At 46.4% G+C, this 20,627-nt stretch overlaps 1 protein-coding gene across 1 annotated transcript; it reads left to right on the top strand.

Annotated features, from left to right (window-relative positions):
• The first annotated feature begins 381 nt into the window (after positions 1 to 381).
• On the top strand, positions 382 to 4,275 carry krt8 (keratin 8). Its single transcript, XM_053849931.1, has 8 exons — positions 382 to 890; positions 1,878 to 2,086; positions 2,460 to 2,520; positions 2,592 to 2,687; positions 2,762 to 2,926; positions 3,005 to 3,130; positions 3,210 to 3,474; positions 3,537 to 4,275. Exons 1-8 carry the CDS (start codon positions 498 to 500, stop codon positions 3,767 to 3,769), a joined length of 1,548 nt encoding a protein of 515 aa, XP_053705906.1. The 5' UTR covers positions 382 to 497; the 3' UTR covers positions 3,770 to 4,275.
• The last annotated feature ends 16,352 nt before the right edge of the window (positions 4,276 to 20,627 follow it).

Here is a 20,627-nt window from a genome sequence, read left to right as displayed (position 1 = left end):
TTCAGCTTTTCAAAACATCTGCCTTTGCTTGATCATATAACGCTGCTGCGAAGGTTTGCACTGTAGTATTGAAATTAGAGATGAGCTCATACGCTACAAACTAATAAGCCCTTTCAAACACACCTCCCAGGTTTTCAGGCCTCACTTTGAGCGTCTTCTGTTGCAGATTCATTCTGTATGGATGAAATGAAAACAGGAGCGACCCGATCACCCTTTGCTTCAGAAGGAAGCAGCAGCATTGTGAGCAGGTAATGGTTTTCAGTGACTGGAGGATGTGTCACGCTGGTGTAAAGTTACAGCCCTGCCTCCTGCCGAACCGGGAGCCAATGGCAAGTCTCCTCTGATCCCTCCCACAGTGGCAGCTCTTTAAAACTCCTCACTAGTTTCTCCTCTTTCTATCCACTCTGGTCTCTCCCCTCCGCTGGGCTGCCTAAACCAACCGATCCAGTCGGTGTGACCTTCCCAGCTCCTCCAAAAGAAACTTCCGAAGCCCCACAATGGCCAGCTACAGGACCACCTCGTACACTGTGAAGAGCTCCTCCGGCCCCAGGAACTTCAGCAGCAATTCCTACGCTGGCTCGGGCGGCATTTCCCGCAGCAGCTACAGCGTGCGGAGTTCTATTGGAGGAGGCAACAGGGGCTACGGCGGTGGAGCCGGCATCACCAGCTCCTCGGTCTTCGGCCTGGGATCCAGCATGAGCGGTGCAAGCATGGGCTATGGCATGGGTGGTGGAATGGCTGTCCAGGCCCCGATCACTGCTGTGACTGTCAACAAGAGCCTGCTGGCCCCTCTGAACCTGGAGATTGACCCCACCATCCAAGCCGTCCGCACCCAGGAGAAGGAGCAGATCAAGAGCCTCAACAACCGCTTTGCCTCCTTCATTGACAAGGTAAGAGAAGCATCGCTCTACATCCTGCGAGGACTTTTACATTCTCCAAAGGAGCCGACGTTATTATGTCGTTACAAGGACAGCGTTATGTAATAGCCGATCCATATGTTCAGTCAATGAATGAAGTTCTCGGAGTTGGCCCACGTACAAGCATCTCAAACCTGCGATTTCAGAAATGAAAAACACATGCAAAAAAAAAAAAAAAAAAAAAAAGAGAAGGAAAGAAAGAGAGAAGCAAATGGGTGTGTCTCAGCTTGTGATACGAGTTACCTTGGGACTGGTCCCTCCCTCACACTGGGGTGTGGCTCTTTCAACTGCTGCCCGACTCCCAGTCACTCCTGAATTCCATTGTTGTCTGCATCTGAATTTGACACACTTTGCCCTCCTTTAATCCGTTGACGCGAGGTCAAACGTTGCCTCCAAGGCAAGCCGGTTAATATTTAAAAGGGCCGCTCGGTTTCATGTTCTCGGCAGCCAACCTATCAGCTGGTGCCTCATTAAAGCAAGATAAAGCGCATTCCGTGTGTCGGTGTGTTATCTGCTCACCACTTACCCGGGGAGGACGACGTGCGTCCCAGCCTGTCACCCCCCCACCCGCTCATGACGGCGGCTCATAAATCACCCTCTTCGCCGCTCTATCACCATCACACCTTCAAGTTAAATATTTACTATTCTCCAGCTGGCTTTTGTTGGAGCCGGGTGTCAGCTCCCCGGTTCTGTTACGCCACTGTTGGCCTTTCTCTGCGAGAACCGGAAAGCACACCGGAGATGGGTTAACCTGCTAAAACACGGCTGGCTTTTTCCATCCCTGTGCACTCGCTGCCCTCTCGGCCTCCTGACAGGATGCTCGCGCGTCAGGCCTTCCTCTGGAAAAGAACAGCCCTTCTGCCAATAGCAGATCCAAAGACAGATTAACCCAGGAATGGGGAGCAGGACGCAGTGCGGGGTTACGGGGTCATTGATGTTGTGATCGTCCTTGCGCCTCAGGTTCGCTTCCTGGAGCAGCAAAACAAAATGCTGGAGACCAAGTGGAACCTGCTGCAGGGGCAGACCACCACCCGCTCCAACATCGACGCCATGTTCGAGGCCTACATCGCCAACCTGCGCAGACAGCTGGACAGCCTGGGCAACGACAAGATGAAGCTGGAGGCCGACCTGCACAACATGCAGGGTCTGGTGGAGGACTTCAAGAACAAGTGAGTCCCAGCGAACACATGATGAAGTCAGTCCGATGAAATGTAGTGGACTACTCCCAACATCTGCTGTATTATTTCACTGACGCTCCGGGGAATTACAACACGGAGAAGTCATGTCCTGCTCACTTCTTACATCACATAGAGGTGGACTTTAAGTCTGATAACACAAAACGCTCGCTGCTCTGGCTGGTCCTCACCTCACTGATGAGATCAGTCATCTGGAGTGGTGGGAGGAAACCCGAGGGAGAGGCGTCAGCAGCACGCCTGGCACCTGGCGCTGGCCCCAACAGGAAGCCAGAGACAGCTGACTGGCGCCTCCCAGTGTCGAGACGCTGTGGCGCACAATTCAAAGCGGACTCCTTTTTTCTCGCAGGTATGAAGATGAGATCAACAAGCGCACAGAGTGTGAGAACGATTTTGTCCTCATCAAGAAGGTGAGTGAAGGTCACCTTGTGATGAGCAGCCGGTTTGGTCTGATGAGTTACCAGCCTGCCGTGGCCCTCAGGACGTCGATGAGGCCTACATGAACAAAGTCGAGCTGGAGGCCAAGCTGGAGAGCCTGACAGATGAGATCAACTTCCTCAGGTCCATCTACGAGGAGGTACTTGAAGCATGGATGGTATGGACGCTACAGAGCCGGGCCATCGACATTTACACCGTCGCGTTGCTTTCCAGGAGCTCCGTGAACTCCAGAGCCAGATCAGGGACACCTCAGTCATCGTAGAGATGGACAACAGCCGCAACCTGGACATGGACTCCATTGTTGCTGAAGTCAGAGCTCAGTACGAGGACATCGCCAACCGCACCCGGGCCGAAGCCGAGTCATGGTACAAGAGCAAGGTGGGGGTCCCGAGATAATGCCGTGATGTTGAGGGTTTCTTTCGTCGGCCATAACTCAGTGTTGCTTTCCTCCTTCAGTTTGAGGAGATGCAGACGTCCGCCACCAGATATGGAGACGACCTGAGGGCGACCAAGACAGAAATTGCTGACCTGAACCGCATGATCCAGAGACTGACATCAGAGATCGACGCCATCAAGGGACAGGTACGGGCGCCGCTCCGTCAAACGATGGTCGGAAGCGCCTCCGATTTTTTTTAAACAATTTTATTGTCCTCATTGGCAGCGTGCCAACCTGGAGGCCCAGATCGCTGAGGCTGAGGAGCGCGGGGAGATGGCCGTCAGGGATGCCAAGGGTCGCATCAAGGACCTGGAAGACGCCCTGCAGAGAGCCAAGCAGGACATGGCCCGCCAGATCAGAGAGTACCAGGATCTGATGAACGTCAAGCTGGCTCTGGACATTGAGATCGCCACATACAGGAAGCTGCTGGAGGGAGAGGAGGACAGGCTGGCCAGCGGCATCAAGGCCATCAACATCTCCCAACAGAGCAGTGAGTCGACAGCACTCTGTGGCCGGCGCTTGCCATTTTCTCACCGTGTCTTCTCTCCACAGCCAGCTACGGCGGTTACCCCATGGACTCCTTGAAGAGCAGTTACTCCAGCTCCTACTCCAGCGGCTTCGGCAGCGGATACGGCAGCGGATACAGCAGCGGCATGGGGGGCTTCAGCGGTGGAAGCGTGGGTGGCTACACCAGCAGCCAGACCAAGAAGAACGTCGTGATCAAGATGATCGAAACCAAGGACGGCAGAGTGGTCTCCGAGTCCTCTGAGGTCATCGAGGATTGAGCGGGAAGCGTGAAGGCGTAGTTAGGATCTCCCTTGCCATCCCGCTAGTTTCCTACCACACAGATCACTCCCCTCTTTGCTAACATTTGTAACGGTGTGAAGTGAAACGCTTACCAGCCACAGTCTTAACATGCTCATAAAGCGATGAGATCCGACACGACCAAAGAACTGAAAGGGACCAAAGAGTTTATTTAGTTTGTCAGATGCCCAAGTAGTTCCGTCTCTGAAAGGAGTTTGAGCAAGTGGCACGAGGATGTAAAGGACACGCTCCCAATCGCTGCAACCCTTCCCTCACAAGATGGTTCCCTGTTGGATCGAACGAACAGTGGTGTAAAGTTTATGTACTGAACGTGGTCAACTAATGTCTTCTAAATGCCTGCGACAGTAGGTAGTGCATGTCGTCCTGTAACTGAAACCATGACACCCCTGTGGAGACCGCCCACGTCACACTGTCCCCGAGGTGCTGTTTTTGCTACCAAACCAAATAAAACATGAAAAAAAAAAGAGTTTAAGATGTGTTGCCTTGTCTTGATTTTCTATGACAGAACATGGAAACTGACTCCTTCACTCACTCCACAGTATGAATGAGAGCCATCTTGCATGGTGCAAACCTTGGTTGGGTTCAAAAAACAACAAATTCGAAACACACTTTTCATTGAATCACTTTTCACTGGATTATAACTGGTGGGCAGTTACATTTCCTCACATACTGTGACTGTTTTGAGGGGCCATTAGGCTGAAAATTCAACATGTTTATTTCAATCCTCTGAAGTTGTATGCCAATTTTGAAACTATTATAACGCATGACTTATTAACTGCACACAATTCAGTCAATATTTCTTGTAACATATAATAAAAATAATAATGAATAGTAAATTCAACTTAAGATTGTAGCTCAAATATCACAATATTGTCAGATATAAAAAAGGCAATGCTATTATATGTCATTTGACTGAATATTGTTTCATCTATGATAGACAGATAGATAGACAGATAGATAGACAGATAGATAGATAGATAGATAGATAGATAGATACATAGATACATAGATACATAGATAGATACATAGATAGATACATAGATAGATAGCTCTATTATGGACCTCATAATGTGGCATGGTGGTCTGGACTTGGCCCCCAGGCCTTGAGTTTGACACCTGTGGTGTAAACCTTTATGCTTTACTCCGGTCCCTGGCTCCAGAAACAGCTGCTCGGGCCAAGGAGTGGATGGATGGCGGCACATTCTGAGGGCTCTTCTGTGCCCTTCAGAATGGGCTGTATATCCTCGGTCAACTCTCTTATGCAACCTTTCTCCCACTGTAAATCCAGCTGAAGGAGAGAAAGCGCTACAAACAAACCGCCGATGAAACTGTGATGCCGCTGTAACTCCAGCAACTAAGGATCTGAAGAGAATGGCTCAAGACACAGTGGGGCTTTATTCTGAGCTGGAATAGCTGTGGAACTGATTTATTTGACCTCTGACTCTTTGTTTATTAAACCAGCTGGGTCCTGTCCTGCACACGTCGTGACGGGAGAGCACCACCGGTGAGTCAAGAATGGGATCCTGGAACCCGCATGTTGGAGTCCCACTGTTCAAAGGCTGCATGTCCGATCAGCTGCACGGAGAAAAAGTCCTTTCCTTTCCTTTCCTTCTTCTGCCGCTTATCCGGGGTCAGGTCGCGGAGGCAGCATTCGGAGCAGGGAAGCCCAAACTTCCCGATCTGCACAAACCTCCTCCAGCTCTTCCCGTGGGATCCCGAGGGGTTCCCAGACCAGACCGGAGACATCATCTCTCCAGCGAGTCCTGGGTCTTCCCCGGGGTCTAGCACATGCCCGGAACACCTCCCCAGGGAGGCGTCCAGGGGGCATCCGGATCAGATGCCCGAGCCAGCTCAGCTGGTTCCTCTCGATTTGGAGGAGCAAACTAAACTTGGCCCTGGCAATTGAATGACACACCTTCGAGTAATAAAAAAAATCGGATTCCACGTTTCTCTTTCAAAAGTATTAAAATGTGAGAAGCTAAACTCACCAGCTTTAGAGCGAATTTCCAGTCGATCACGAACACGATCATCCGCCACCGTGCACAACAAGGAGCTGAGCCACAAACAAGGCTCAAGTCAATGTTAGTTTGTCCTGCTGCGTGTGTTGCCAGTGACAGACGCTGAGCTGTTCATGTTTGAATGTTTGGCAAGAGAAGTGGACTATTAGAGCAACAACCGTACTCAAATATTAACCTTTGGGAAGAAGAAGCGCAGCTGAGGTCCTGTTGAAGGTGGAAGAGTGAGGACTGAACTGCACCACTTATTCACCTCAGCCTCCCAATGTTTGCTGGGGACACGTTTGACCTCTTTTCAAATCTGCAATGTCAACCGTCCAGTGACATCTGACTTTTCTGAACGGATTAATCTTTTTTTTTTTTACATTTAATTTATTCATTTTTTTTTTTGTTGTAACTCTTGGTGTTTTCTACCGCGATGGACTCTCATTCTCGTCACTGCATTTCCACTTTACACCACTAGATGGCAGCACCTGCAAACTGCAAACCTTCTCTTTTGCGTCGCCTCAAGCAAAACGATGGACGTCAGAGCTTCAAAAGAGAATAACGTTAGACCAAATACTTGCTGGTCATACAGAATAGAGTCATAAAACACGGAGCACCTGCGACATTTGATGTATAAATCCAATCAAAAAAGGACATCGTCCTTGTGTCGGCTGCGTCGGGTCTAAATAAATAAATGAACACATAAATAAATACAAAAATAAATAAATGAATAAATAAACAAATAAGTAAATAAAGTGCGATCCTTCGATGCTTATTTTTGTTTGCTGTGAATTTTCGTTCCTTTAAATTAAGAGCAATTTCTTCTTATTATTATTATTATTATTTATTAGAATTACAAATTAATTCCTTTTATTAAGTCTTATTTCTCCCACCCATCATCACCACAATACTCAAAAGTGAATATTTTAAGCCGCGGAATCATCAAGACTTGAATTTGAATTTGTTTTATTGAGAGGTGTCAGTCATTTTGTTGGGCTTTTATTTTGTGGTCTCTTGGTGCCCTGCGGTTTCTGTTTCCAGTTCCTGTCGCCTCTCCTCCCACTGCAGGTGGAACCAATTCTGCCATCAGCCGTCCTCCTTATCTGCCTGCTGGCTCCAGGCTGCAGCGGTTCTTTGATTCTGATGTGTGTGTTTGCGCTGCAACTGTGTTATTTTTTGTGATCTACCTGCCTCTACATTGAGTGATTGTTTGTTCTTCCTGTTGAGTGTTGGTTGACTCTTGTTTTCTCTTGTTCTGGTTTGCTCCTCGTGTGTGTGAATGTTCCACCTCCGAGGGCTTTTTGATCTTTAGGCCTCGTGTAGCTGTTCTCCTCATTGTACGGGAGAGAGGTTCACTCTCGCCTGTTTTCTGTTCCAGTTTCTGCCCCCTGCCTTTGGTTCTTGTGTTTTTTTTGTGTTTTGTTTTTGTTTATATTAAATGACGTGTTGACCTTAACCCAGTTGTCCAAGTCTTCTGTGGGTGCCTTTGGGTCTGACCCATTGTGCCGCTCACATGACACGGGGGTCGAGGTTTGGGGCCATTATTTTAGTTACGTATCTCATGTGAGCAGTTTTCATTGACACCAAGTTTCAACACAAAAAAGGCTTGACAGAAACCTGAGTCGCTTCATAAGTCAGTGTTCTAACAGAATCAACTACTTCAGTGTAGATCTTTATATCAGGATTGAAAGGTTCTCAGGTGGAACTCTTGATGTTTCCATTTACAATTTGATATTGAACCTCTTCAGGCCATGCATCTTCATATGATTCGATGTTCTGAGGATGCAGCTTCTGAAGAGGTTGCTCCAATGTCTTGTTGTTGCTTTGTCTGTCGCACATGTTCAATGTTTGTTTGCTGCTCCAACATCCCATACGCGAGGTTAGTAGCTTGTGATGCTGCCTGACAACCAGCAGAGAGAGCTTCAACACCGCGCTGCTGAAACCGCCCTTGACTCGCGGTGCACCCCGGAACATGCCAGTAGAGAGGCAGAAATGCACATCAGAAATGATATTCCACGAGCAATAATCTGCCACCACGCCTCAGTAGCAAAGCCAAGTGAAGGGGAGAGTAGTGCATCTCAGTCTTCTCCAAAGCTCATCTGAAAAATGCCTGGAGGGATGGAGCGGCGCAAGTTGCGACCTGATTCTGTTCTCACCAGTGTAAAACGTGATGCACCAGTCAGTGTAATTGGGGCGCTTTTATATAAAGGATTACACGTACTTGGTGCTTGCCTTTTTAGGAACGCTTGAGAGGGCGCTGACCCACCCTCGGAATAATTTATGGGCGAGGCGGGCGAAGGCTACGATTAAAATGTGGTGCTCCTTTGTGCTTTAAGCCAGCAACATGCAGATATGTGCAGAAGTATGAACAGGTTCTGCCAGCACACGTCACACGAGGAGGTAGAAGCTTCGCACCAAAGAAGGCAATGCTTTGGACACGAAGCTTTGCTCCTCTAGTACTGTGGGGTTGCCGTCACGCAAAGGTGGCTAGTTCTAGTCGCCAGGTAGAAAGTGCCGAAGTCTTGCGGGCATTGACTGGAAGCCCGTGGAGGGAGTGGTGGAGGGCGGTCTTGTCTGAAGACACCAGGTGACAGGACCCTGGCCCAGGAGGTGACCTGTATCCTCCTGACATCGGGCGCCATAAACCATAAGAGGGGAGAGGTCACAAACTCCTCACTCAGAAGATTAGAAAATAAGTCGTGTCATCGGCATAGCTGCAAACACAGAAGCGTCAGAAACTCTACTGGTTCCTGGGTCACGCCAGCACTGGGTCAAGCTCTTTGAAACCTCAAGAAGTGCCACACTATTTTATTTTTTTCTTTCAAATGTACCATATTTTGTTCTGTTAAGTTGCGGTAAACACCAAGCAAACAAACACACGCTCGCTCCTGATGTGTCGCTAGCAAGTGCCGTTGCATGTTGACACATGGGTGGAATCAAATGTTGCCCCCGGTGTTCCAAAGCGGTAGTTCGGGAGCGCTGGGGAGGGTGGCGTTCTCCACGATGATGTCCAGACTGACTCACCATCAGGTCTGGATCTGCACCACCGCGGTTCAGCGGTGACAAACCTGAGCTGTGGTCGATGACTGGCAGGTGTCGTGGCAGGGATTTGGCTGAATCAGCAGACGTTTTCACTTCTGCTCTTTGTTCAAGACGTGTGCTCTGTCATCCTCTGTCTCCCTCTTTGTTCTCCACGCTCAAGTCAGTGACACAAAACCGTCAGTGACACTTTCAGCCTCCATGACTGACACTTCTCAAACAGAGGAAGACTCCTTTAGATGCTATATTTCCGGAGACCCTCTGGACCTCCTTTAGAAACAGGGATGTGATGTACGGCTTGAGCAGAATGTGGTGTTTCATACAGTGGTGGGAAAAAAAGTTTTTCTTGTGAAAACATAACTTTTGAAACGCCAAAAAATATTTTTCATGATACTATTCCAGGTTGAGTCAAATTTCAAGGGTAACTGAAAACTTTTTCTCGTGTGCAAACGCATAATAATAAATAATAAAAACGTATAAATAAATAAAAATAAGAAAAGTAAATAAAAAATGAAGTTGAAACTTTAAAAATAAACAAAATAAAAACCTGGAGTTCTCATCTGGCTTCACAGACACATGATATTGTTGGTTCCATTCATGGCGTCTCTTCAGGAAATGATTGCATGAAATAAATAGAACAGAAGGACGTGGTTCTAACACCTGATCTAATCTAATGGAATCGAACCTCGCGCTAAATTCTCAGCACTTTCTTTTCAAATCTGACCTTCCCATGCTCTGCTACTTGTGAACCATTGATGGACAGATGTGTTTGTACACACTCATACCGATCGCTTGCCAACACAAACTACGACTTGCATTCTCCTGCCGACGTGCCAACGAGCAAGTTAACTCCCTCTCCCTGCCCTTATTGTTTTAAATTCCATTTTTAATCCTTCCGCCTCTGCTCTCTTACGATCGGTGCTCTGCTTCTTCACTGCAGCCGCGACTGCGGCCGGCAGGCCCGGACACGGCGTCTGCAAACCTGCGCCAGCCTCCGTGTTAAAACAGGTCACTTTAGCAGGCAGGAAGGACTGCTGCAGCTCTCCACCGAGCACCGTCCAGAGTCAGAGGGAAAACAACGGCAAACAAACTCCATGTTTGTGGGTGTGGACGGGTGTGGAGCTGTGACTCACCTGTTGGAGATGAAGCACTTATGAGGTCACATCGTGAAGCTGGAGAGAATGTCAACGGTGGCATGAGAGAACAGAATCCACTCTCACTCTCTTATACAAGGCATGATACTGGTGGATTATGGTCATTGGTCATTCATGAGTCTAGAGTTGAGTCATGGATGGTTTGGACTCACCGAGAGGAGAGTGAAATAGAGGTGCGAAAAGAAAAAGATGCGGGTTCTTGGGAGGATGTGACCAGGAAGTATGAAGAAGTAACCTTGATGCCAAAGCATCAATCATCCTGCAACAAAACAACTGTCAAAAAGCAGAAGTGTTGCATCATAAAGTGCAGCGATTCGGACCTGCCCCGCCCTGCTACACATCCACACAGTCTCTGATCAATTTCCTGTCATCTGCCCTTCGCCGTCGACTTGGCGCCGCTTCAATCGAAAACTCCATCATCACGTCAAACGCCCGCAGGTTCAAGCAATGCAGACAAACAACAAACACAGTACGTCTGTGTAAATATGCATGTATATGCGTGCTGAAGTTCAGCGCTATTAAATAAATATCACTCGATCTATTGATCCATATATTCCATTAAACAAAGGAGAGAAATGGATGAGGGGTATCAGCTGCTGAGTAAATGATCATTCAGATTCATGAGGTGAGATGATAGAGATGACACTTGAAATCTGAGTTCAAATGTCGGGTTGAGTTCACAGACACTGTTGACTCCCTCGATGTTCAGAGACACCGTGGGACTTTTCTCCGTGTTCAAGATCTGATCCAGCTGTTTTCATTCAGTCCTGCCGCAGCCTCCTCTACGTGATTTTGTAAAAGTGTGTGACTCGCATCTATGACCCTTACTTCAATACATATTCCTGCACAGGAGACGGTTATTTCATTTCGAGTCGTGAAGAATCAGTCAGGATTCAGTCACAGTCATTGTTTGACCCTGGGGGGAGGACTGGCGTACGTGAGGTCTCCACATCACGAACGTGTCGGAGCGGAACATGTCTGGATCCGAGGCAGCGAAGGGAAAGTTCATCGTGCTTGCCTGACATGGGGCCAGGGGTGTGGTCTCACCTGCAGTCAGGGGGTGTGGTTTCACCTGGAGCTGCTTCAGCATTCCTGCCTGACAGAGCGCCGCGGGAAACCAAGCCCTGAGCTGCAGGAGTGAATTAAGAATGGCTCGCATCAGAACATCTCATAAATTCACCAGACGACATTTTCTCACAACTTAGAAAAAAAAAAAGAGTAGACTGAAAAGCGCATGTATGGAAAAGGAAAAAAGGTTTTGAAATGCTTACTTAGCTGTGGCTATATTCTCCTCAGTCCATTTCAGTAGGCTTTATGATCCATGATCATCTTATCACTTCCGCTTTTTAAACCTCCAAAAAACGGAATTTCATCCTGTGACTCATTACTGGAGAGAGTTGTGTATAGGCCGCAGGTGCAGTGGTGCTGTCTGCGCCGTAGAAAGGTCAGTGGTGCTTAAACTTGCATGAAGATCACTTCTGAACGAGTTTGGAAAACAGGCTCCAGCGTGGAGACTGACTCATGAAACTCACTGGGCAATGTTCTGACCAGGAATCATCAACTCCTCACATCTTTTATTGACATTAAAGTGCTCAAAATGGGCTGTTTTTGAAAACAGCACATTTTTAGTGCTTTATGGTCAATAAAACGCCTGCGATTTCATGGGTTTGATGTGACAAAGCTTAATATTTTGGCAGTACGATGCTCTTGAGCCTGTAAAAATCCATATATTAGCCATTAGGTTCAGACTGTGAGAAAAGAGTAGCAGCTCAATTTATTGGAAATTGGGTCTATTCCTTGGAGAAAATCAAACTATTTATCGGCTTAAATCACGTTTGTTTTCCTCCCCATTCTCTTCTGGTGACAGAGGTGTGAACCCAGGAAGTTCTCAGGCTTTGTGCTTCAATTTCCAATATAGAACTTTAATAAAAATGCATCTCGACATCATGTTTCACGTCACTTTTAAAACGCCATAAAACAGTGCCCCATCACTAAGAAGACAGAAACAAACTACTCTAAATCTGGTCATGTAATGGCCCAGAATGGTACCTGCTCAGCGCTGGCTGCATGTGTGTGACTCCTTTTCTGCATCACCCGATCGGGTCACACACTAGCAAAGACTTGACGAGCTGTGGGAAAGAACAACTTCTAAATTAAAGGCGTATACTTTGAAAGGACACCGCAGGGAGAGCCGCTCTGAGGTACGGAGCTGGGCGAGGTTTGCAAGGCAAGAGTCAAAAACCTGACGCGCTTGGAGCTGACTTGGGCTTATTTCAGTGAAACTGCCAGCAGCTCGGCGTCAAACCAGTTTCAAATTTACGTCTTTAAAACATCAACAATGAGCCCAAATATCTCAAAGTTAGAGAACGTTGCACCAAAACATCGACTAGTTCAAGAACAACTGGTTTAGTGACATCATTCTTTGATGTGTGGGAAGACAATGAGAACAAGTGTTCTTTGTGGTAGAGACCAGGTTGTTGATTTAGTCGTCTTGTTCAGGAGCAACGTTAAAGCTGCTGAAGACGCCTCGCAGCGTGATACTGAAGCAAATATAGAGAAAGTGAAGCTGGTGCAGCAGGTCGCTCATGTGCTGCTGCACTTTCTTCCCTGCAACACAGAAAGAGTGCTGGATTAGGAAATGAGTGGGATGAAGTATGAACTTTACATGACTGACTAGCATGTCTGTAAATCCTTCAACAAGGGTGGATGAAAGCTACAGTACTTTAGTTCCAAATAAACACCACTTCTGCTCAGATGCCAAGCAGATGAAATGATTGTCTTAGATTAAACCACGTCCTCTTATTTCCGTCTGAGAACTCATGATCAAAACGACTTAAATAAATGTGGTTGAAGATGAAACTAAACATCTACAGCTCGGCGTCGTCGTGAGTGACAGCACAGGTGACATCAGGTTTGCTAGGTGTTCGCCGCAGACAAAGATCAAAGGACACCGCTGAATCAAGTTACACACACCACTTCCTGATCGTACATAATGTTACTCGACCGTCGGAAGCTTCTGCAGCTGCACATCAGCCAGTCAGGTCCGAGTCCAGCTCCTCAGCTACATGCTAGCTTAGTTGAGCTATTAACCACATGATCCAGGCGTCTCCAGTGGTCGGACTGTTTAGATGCATTTGAGAAGTTTGATCTCCACCGGACTGTTCTATATTTATTTCAATTCTGGGAGTCATCTCTTGAGAATCTGTGGCAGAACACTTCATCCACTCAGTCTTCAAGATGGCACCCAACAGTCTGGTCTACAAGCTCACAACTTCTCTCCTCCTCTGCAGGCCATCCTCATCCTCTCAAGAGCTGCCCTCACATCCACCTTTCAAATTCCCTGAACGACCCAATCCGCCCTCTCACCTTCATTCACCCCCCTCTCTCAAACCAGTCCCGCTGATTCATACGTTGAATGCTGCGCTCACATCAGCTATTCCGCTCTTCTTTTTCCCCCACTTCTTCCCATCATGGCCATGTTGTGACCTGGGCAACAGAACGCCACCTGCCATACCATTACACCGGCACCATGGGAGGGGTTGAAAACAGTTGAAAGAAAGAGCACTGAAACGAACAGTGAAAGTTGTGGTATTTATTCACAGATTAAGACTCATATTAAGGCTCTGAAACTATTGGTCGACCACAAAAACCAGCAAGAATCCGAGCTGGACTAAGGTTAGCTCAAGGTAATTTACTTGGAGCTTAGCAGGGGGGAAAATTGCTGCTAGATTTATTTATGTTTTGCATAGTTGCATGTGAAACGGTGCAATGTTCGCCTTCGGTGAGCGTTCAATAATAGAAATAAAATTCCAGGTCAATACCATCAAGATGTTCTCTGCAACCGAAGGATTCTACAACATCTTCTCACTCTATAATTAAGATCGAGTCCAGCTCAGCTGCAGTCACAATGCTGCCGGTTAACTTCTGCCACGGGCAGAAGGTATATGAATCATGTGAGATAAGTTGAGACCTTATGTAAGGCGTCATTAAAATAGAGCCTTGTGACATGACAAGGAAGAGGATTAGCAAACAGCCATGGCCTTCCCATGTTCGCGGAGAGAGAGTCAGCGGCTTTGAAAGGCTGTGTCCTTGTTTAGCACTGACGTTGTTCACAGATAGAAAAGAGTCTGTCTTTGTCATTTTTTTTGTTGCGATGTCACTGACCTACAGAGTGGTTTTGCACCAACACTAGAAAATGTATTTTTCGAATACATACACCTCCTATTCCGCTTTGTCCTCCATATTCTGAAAAGTCAGGAACATGCCTCAGGACTGCAAAGGTGGCCGCCTCAAACTTTCCTCATCTCTTAATGAAAACAAAAAAAAAGTAGTGAAGAAGCTGTTCCATCCTGCAGTGAAGGATGGACTAGAACATATTGTTATTAACATTAACGGATGTGTGATGTTCCCGTTTGAGTGACGCGCTCAGGAGCAACCGCGTGGTTTCTCTTCAGAGTGAGAGTTTTGATGCAGATCCTGACACCCAGGTGTGTCAGGCCCTCTGGCAGCAACAGGTTTCTCTTCAGGCCAAGCAGCTGGTTGCCATGTTGTCATCACACCCGCAAGGCATCAACAAGTACTTTTTGAGTTTGAGGATTGAGGCAAGCTGAGAAACTACTGAACCGTATCATTCCTCTTGTTGGCTTTGAACTTTATCTGACAGTTGCCATTTTTTGCGTCCTATTCTCTGTTTGTCTTTGCCCTTCTTCCTTTACCTTCAATTTAATTCGATGAAATAGGCTCAGTTGAAACAGCATGAATGTTTTTCTCAAACTTGCAGCTCGCGGACCATTAACGGCCTTCAGGATGCCATTTTGCGGCCCCGCACCTGTGTTGTTCAATTTTAACATGGGTGTTACTTCTAAGCTTCACCTTGGGATCCTGTACTTAAGGTACAGATACCCCACAAGCAAACTTGGACTTTTGTGGCCAGTATGTAGCTGTGGTGATGACTTTATCATGACAGGTATTAGAAGCCAACATGCTAGCTTCTTAGTGTTCAACATACTTTGCTGCTGATGGCCTTTTTTAGAGGAGCCTTTTTTGTAGATCTTATAGATCTTCATTTGTGTTTCAGACCAATATTTTATATTTGGGGATTCCCCCATGAACACTCGATGATTTCCATGACTGATGACGATCCGCTGTTTCTATTCTTCAGAGTTTCAAGCAGGTCGTCCTTCCACAGCTGCATCAGGTCTTGGTTTTTGGCAAGATATTGGTTATCATTCGCAAGTTTTTGACTGTCTTGTCTGGTGCCTTTGATGCAACTTTGCTTGGATATGGAACAAAAATGAACTTTAGGAAGTAAAGGTTGCAGACCGTTGGATCGCAAGACGATATTTAGGGTGTGGCTGCTGCTTTGGGTGCACACCAGAGACACACACTTGAGAAAATCGTGAAATGTCAAAATCTTTCTGATATAATGAACGCTCAGAAGGCAGGAAGACCTTCAGGCGCAGCCATTTATGCTCTCTTCATGAAGGAGAGGCAGGTAGAGAATGATGGCACCAGCTCAACTTGCACACTCAGATATGTCTGGCAGCTTTGCGTACACAGTCCGCCCAGCAACATAAACTAAAATAAGATGAATGAATGCTAAAATAGCATTAATAAGTCATTACTTTGGACAGAGAGCGGGCTTCATTGATGCCCGACAGATCGCATTACGTAACATCAGCGGAAGCAAGTTTTCACACGCAGAGCAAGCGAGAGTATGCACGACCTTTTGCTCAACACGCCTGTGCTGGTGTCGGTGCAGGTCCCCTTGACTTGGTTTCAGTCGTCCTCTCGGGATCACAGACGCGTGATTTATATCCTGCAAACCAACCGTCCACACTTCATCGGAAGGTTTCTGCAAAAGGTGTTTGTTCAGGAAAATACAGTCTGAAAAGATATTGTGGAAGTAACTTGTAGAAAAGTCCTGCCATGGTTTCCTGAGCCATGAAGTTTCTCCAAATGAGACTCTAAAATGCTCATGCTATTTTGCACTGAAGGCATCATCTCCGCCAAACAATGAAGCCTCAACTTGCCTCTGTGGTATAAACTGGATGAGAAGAGACTGGAGCACTGCGTACAAGCACCTGATGCCCCCTGGAAAAGTGGCCATCCCAATGCTAAAATAAATTCTGCACGGTGTCTTCAAGTTCAGGTTTGTTAGTTTGCCCTCAAGCTCCTGGAGAGCTGGGTGCGGTTGCCGAGTTGTAGAAAGGCGTTGTCCACCAGAGTCACATATTTTAGGATTGCTGACAGATGCTACTAGTGTCACATAAACAAGTTATAAAGTACATGCGTGAATGCAGCCGCCAACATCTCCTTATAGCAGAGAGTAAGCTGTTTGATGAACGCTCAGGTCGCTGGAGTTCTGTGTGCAGTGCAGCCAGTTTCACATTTACACAAAAAAAAAAATGCTTTTGATCTTCAGCAGCTGCTTTCTACAACCATTTTTTGCATCACATGTTTGGCTTTGGCAAAGGTTTGCATGGGTGTAGACCAGCAGTAGTAGCACGGCTGCTCCGTAGTGTCAAGGTCAACGTCGTAGTACACCTCCTTGTGAATGTGCCCTGTGAAGGTGCGGCACCCAACTTAATCTTGCCTTTTTACAATGAAGTATTCCCCTCTGGCTTGATGGAACCGGGCCACAGACACTCCCTCGAAGTTTCGTTTAAAGCCAAGCTCTGCATTTTAAAACTCTTGCCACACCTCGATTATGAAAGCGACTGTAGTACAGGATGAGTTTGGAACATCACACATGTCTTCATCCATGTGATAAAAAAGGTCAAGCCTTGGCATAAAAGCTCGCAAGGCAAGAAATCTGCCACCGCTTTTTGAATGAAAAGGAAATGAAAAGTATTTTCAACAGCTGTGATACCATCAAAAAGCCTCTCAGAAAAGCTTGTATCTGTTGATTCTGCATGTTGGTTCACATGTCGATTCACAGTCACAGGCAGCGCCCTTGAAGAGCGACGGCTTCTGCACGTCGTCCTTTGCACGACGGCTTATAAGTCATACAATCAGTTGGTCACTCTGGATACAGCACAAAAAACATTACAACATCAAACCTGAATCATCACATTAAGGGTGTTAATATGTGGCACTTGGCAACATGCAGCTCCTGTCACGAACACACTGGAGTCTCCAAAAGCATGTAGTTGAAGGAAAAGTACGAGGCAAGACGGTGTCTGTTCTTGCACCTGGGAAATGTAACAAAGTATCTTCGGTCTTTAGTAGAGACAGAAACATGAATACACACTTGACTTCAGTGTGTTATTGTACAGCCTCACTTTTTTTTTTTTTTTACAGATATTAAAGCGTTGTAATGGTCTCCAAAGGGGTCTGTGCGGCCCTAAAGGGGACGTAGCCCACTGACAGCGGGGAGTGATAGGTTTAGGGGGAAAAGCAGAAAATAAAACCAAGCAGACAAAGAAGATGGAAGGCAGCCAAAACATGACAAAGCAGTGAGTCTTCCTGTCTGTGGAACCAATGTCAAAGCCAGTTTATCTGTTTTGGGAGGCATCGACACGGATGATCTGCTGAACGCGGGTTGTAAAATGACTTTTATTCACTAGAATCTGATTTGAATAAGGAGAAATGCGACAACATAACTACTTATAAAACAAGAAAAAATTTAGTGCAACGAAGTTCATTTTGTTTGCAGACAAATATTGCCAGTTAGCTTAGCGGCTAATCTTTACTATATACAAGCAAACAGGAAAGACACTAAGATCAATATGCAGATCGTGTTTTCTTTGAAGAAAAAAAGCTAATAAAAAAGAAAAGGCAATGAACATGACCTAAGTCAATCTCTCTGAGGTCCGTGCTTATGCTCAGCTGTTGCACTACAGCCGCTGGTTTGTACTGCGTTCACAAGTGACACATGATTTTGGGGGGGCAGGGTTCGGGTCAGGACTTCCAAGCTGGCTGAGAGTTAGATGAAGCTCGCCTCAAGTCATCACTGCCGAACCCTGTACCTTCACGGTGCCACTTATGGGACAACTGACAGTATGCTGCGGTTATGATAGTAGACCAACCACTACTATAAGAATCTTGGCCTCTTCACACATCCAAGTAATGTATTCGTTTGCAGGGTATATTTCTGTGTACTACTACTGTAACTGCAGGGTGATGTTATGAATTTTTTCAGGATTGGCGCCGACCAAACGACTGGTCTGCGGTCCAAGATGTTTCGTTGACATCATGAACTTATGGACACGCTGGTGGCCCAACATGGTGTTTGTTCTGAACTAAACAGAAGTCCAATTTCCACTTTCCAACTGGACTGAACCCCAAGATATAAGGTTTTTAATCGGATCACGGTTTTCCCTTCTTGCTTTTTCTGAAGGCAGTGCTCTCCTTTAGGTGCGATATCTTGATATACCACTTCATGTCACTGCTTTTTCGTAATGCTGTGGCTATGCACTTTGTTTGACGCACCTTCGGATCGGACGGGTACTTTGGAAAACAAAAAATCTGATAATCCATCCAGTCATATCGACCTGGTACCTCATGCACTTCAATCACAATGAACCATGCAAAGTAGAAATGACAGTGTAAGATGGTCCACCCCACCACTGAGCCGACATGCAGCGCAAAAGCAAAGGTGACTTCACTCTTCACACCAAGAGCCGCTGTGTGACGCCCGCACTGCTGGGAAGAAATCAGAGGTGGCACACGTCCAATACTCAGCCTTCATTTCTACTTGTCAAAGACTATCATGGCACAAAGAGAAGGAATTAATACGATTATAAACCTGCCGTGTGAAAGCTACATTCTGACATGGTGGCATCGCTGCCAAATTTTCGACATTCCTTCTCGGCAGAGGCACCTGAAGTAGTGCTTTCATGAGAAGATACTCTTTGTGATTTTTGATTTTCTCTTCTGCTCGACTTCTGCCTGAGCGCACGTCTGGTCCAAGCTTTTCAGGTTCACGTACTGAACTTTTTCGTCATTGCTCTGCTCTTGGAGCAGAAGCTAGAGTTCGGACGTGTCTTCAGTTGGATGCAAGGCGTGGCTCACAGGACGAACAGAACAATGTTCCCTTGACAGGATTTATTTTTATTAGAAACAGTGAGGCCATAAAAACAACTGTGTTCATCACCCATTAATGTAGGAGTTTGGGTTTTGAAACGTGGCCAAGAGTTCGACTGGATGAGTCGAAAATTCCAAAATGACATTTGAGCATTGAGGCATAGATCAGCTCTGACCTTTACCTGCTTGACAGGCGCCTACAGGATCAAGAATATAAACTCCTCTTTTACCATTGAAGGAGAGTATTGTGAGCCTTGGCTATGTTTCACCTCTAATAAGATGAGTGACATTTCAGGGCTTCCAGTTTGCACATGCAGCAGAATGTTCAGACTGTAATCATGAGAAGCAATGGTGTGAGGGGTGTTCATGGAGTCAAGCTTCAGTCAGGTTCTCTCTTGGAAACAGCTCACAATCACATCGTGTCCCATGTTAGATAAAAGAGTGTCCACCTCCATCTGTTTTGCGGGTGTTTCTGAGTCAAAAGTGGGAGCGTTGGGAGGAGAAAATAAGTGAATCTGGGCCTAAAAGACACTCTTCACTCAGCTACTTCTTGACCTCTCCACCAAAATAATGTTGTGTATCCAGCATGAAAATTGTCCTTGTGTTTAGGAGAAACTGAACAGAGATTCATCCAAAAACCATGCATCACATTCTCCAAAACTACTCATTTTATCGGCGGTGAAAGTGAGGAGTCGTGGTGTTTTCTTTGAAGGTGTGTCACCATTACTGCCCTACAGCACTTTCATTCATTTCAAGACTCCTTGTTGATTCATTGTTGGAGGGACTTCAACATCAGCTCATATCTGGAGTTTCAGTGCCACAACAACTATATTTTTGTAAGTCCGAATGGTCAGAAAATGAGAGGCGAATATGGAGGGCAGTGGTCCGGCAGCTTCCCCACAGAAGCAGGTGGGGAGGATCTATACCACCTGACAAGTGGTGTCCCGTTTTTGTCCACATTTCACGCATGAGTTTGGGAATCGGCAGAGTAGTCTGAATACACTGAATCAGCAGGTCACATGGGCATATTCCAAGATGTCAAAGCCGGGGTTTGACGCTCAAGGAGTGGCACATGAAGACCCCATTTCTTCTCATGGATTGTCCTGGATGAGTCCCGAACTTGACTCCATTGGCAATCTTTCTGTGGGTCGCTGGAGAAGTCGTGGTCCGACTTATCCATCAAAGCAAAACACGCTGAAAGCAACATTGAAAGTAAATGTCGTGTAACTGCAGCTCATTGAAAAAAGGCCACATTGAATGCAAAACTCAAGGCAGCTCAACAAAATACTAGAGAGAGTCGCACCTGGATTCTGTTTTAGGAAAAACATATTTTCAGCATGTCTCTGTCATGATGCCGCCATAGTTTCATGCGGCAAAAGTGTCACTTTCTGCAGCAACAGAGATGAATATTTAGGAATCAATTTGCAGTCCTCATGCTGCTGTAATGTCAGAACACGAGGCTACATCTTTTATTGATTCTTGCACATGCAACCCAGTGGTACTTCTATGTTTAAAGTCTTTCCTAGTGTGCTTCATATGCACATATGGAGGTTTGAAGATTCTGAAGAGAAAAATAAAAATCAGCGATTGAAGAACCT

This window comes from Synchiropus splendidus, chromosome 18 (genome assembly GCF_027744825.2).
Source record: "Synchiropus splendidus isolate RoL2022-P1 chromosome 18, RoL_Sspl_1.0, whole genome shotgun sequence".
Lineage (NCBI taxonomy): Eukaryota > Metazoa > Chordata > Actinopteri > Syngnathiformes > Callionymidae > Synchiropus > Synchiropus splendidus.
The sequence above is the reverse complement of the archived record's forward strand: the minus strand, read 5'-3'. Positions and strand labels throughout refer to the sequence as shown.

Bases quoted from the DNA above. Each gene is read 5' to 3' on its own strand.
- krt8 (XM_053849931.1), top strand. From the start codon at position 498: ATGGCCAGCTACAGGACCACCTCGTACACTGTGAAGAGCTCCTCCGGC. The intron at 3,131-3,209 runs GTACGGGCGCCG...CCTCATTGGCAG, and splicing joins TCGACGCCATCAAGGGACAG to CGTGCCAACCTGGAGGCCCA. The intron at 3,475-3,536 runs GTGAGTCGACAG...TTCTCTCCACAG, and splicing joins CAACATCTCCCAACAGAGCA to CCAGCTACGGCGGTTACCCC.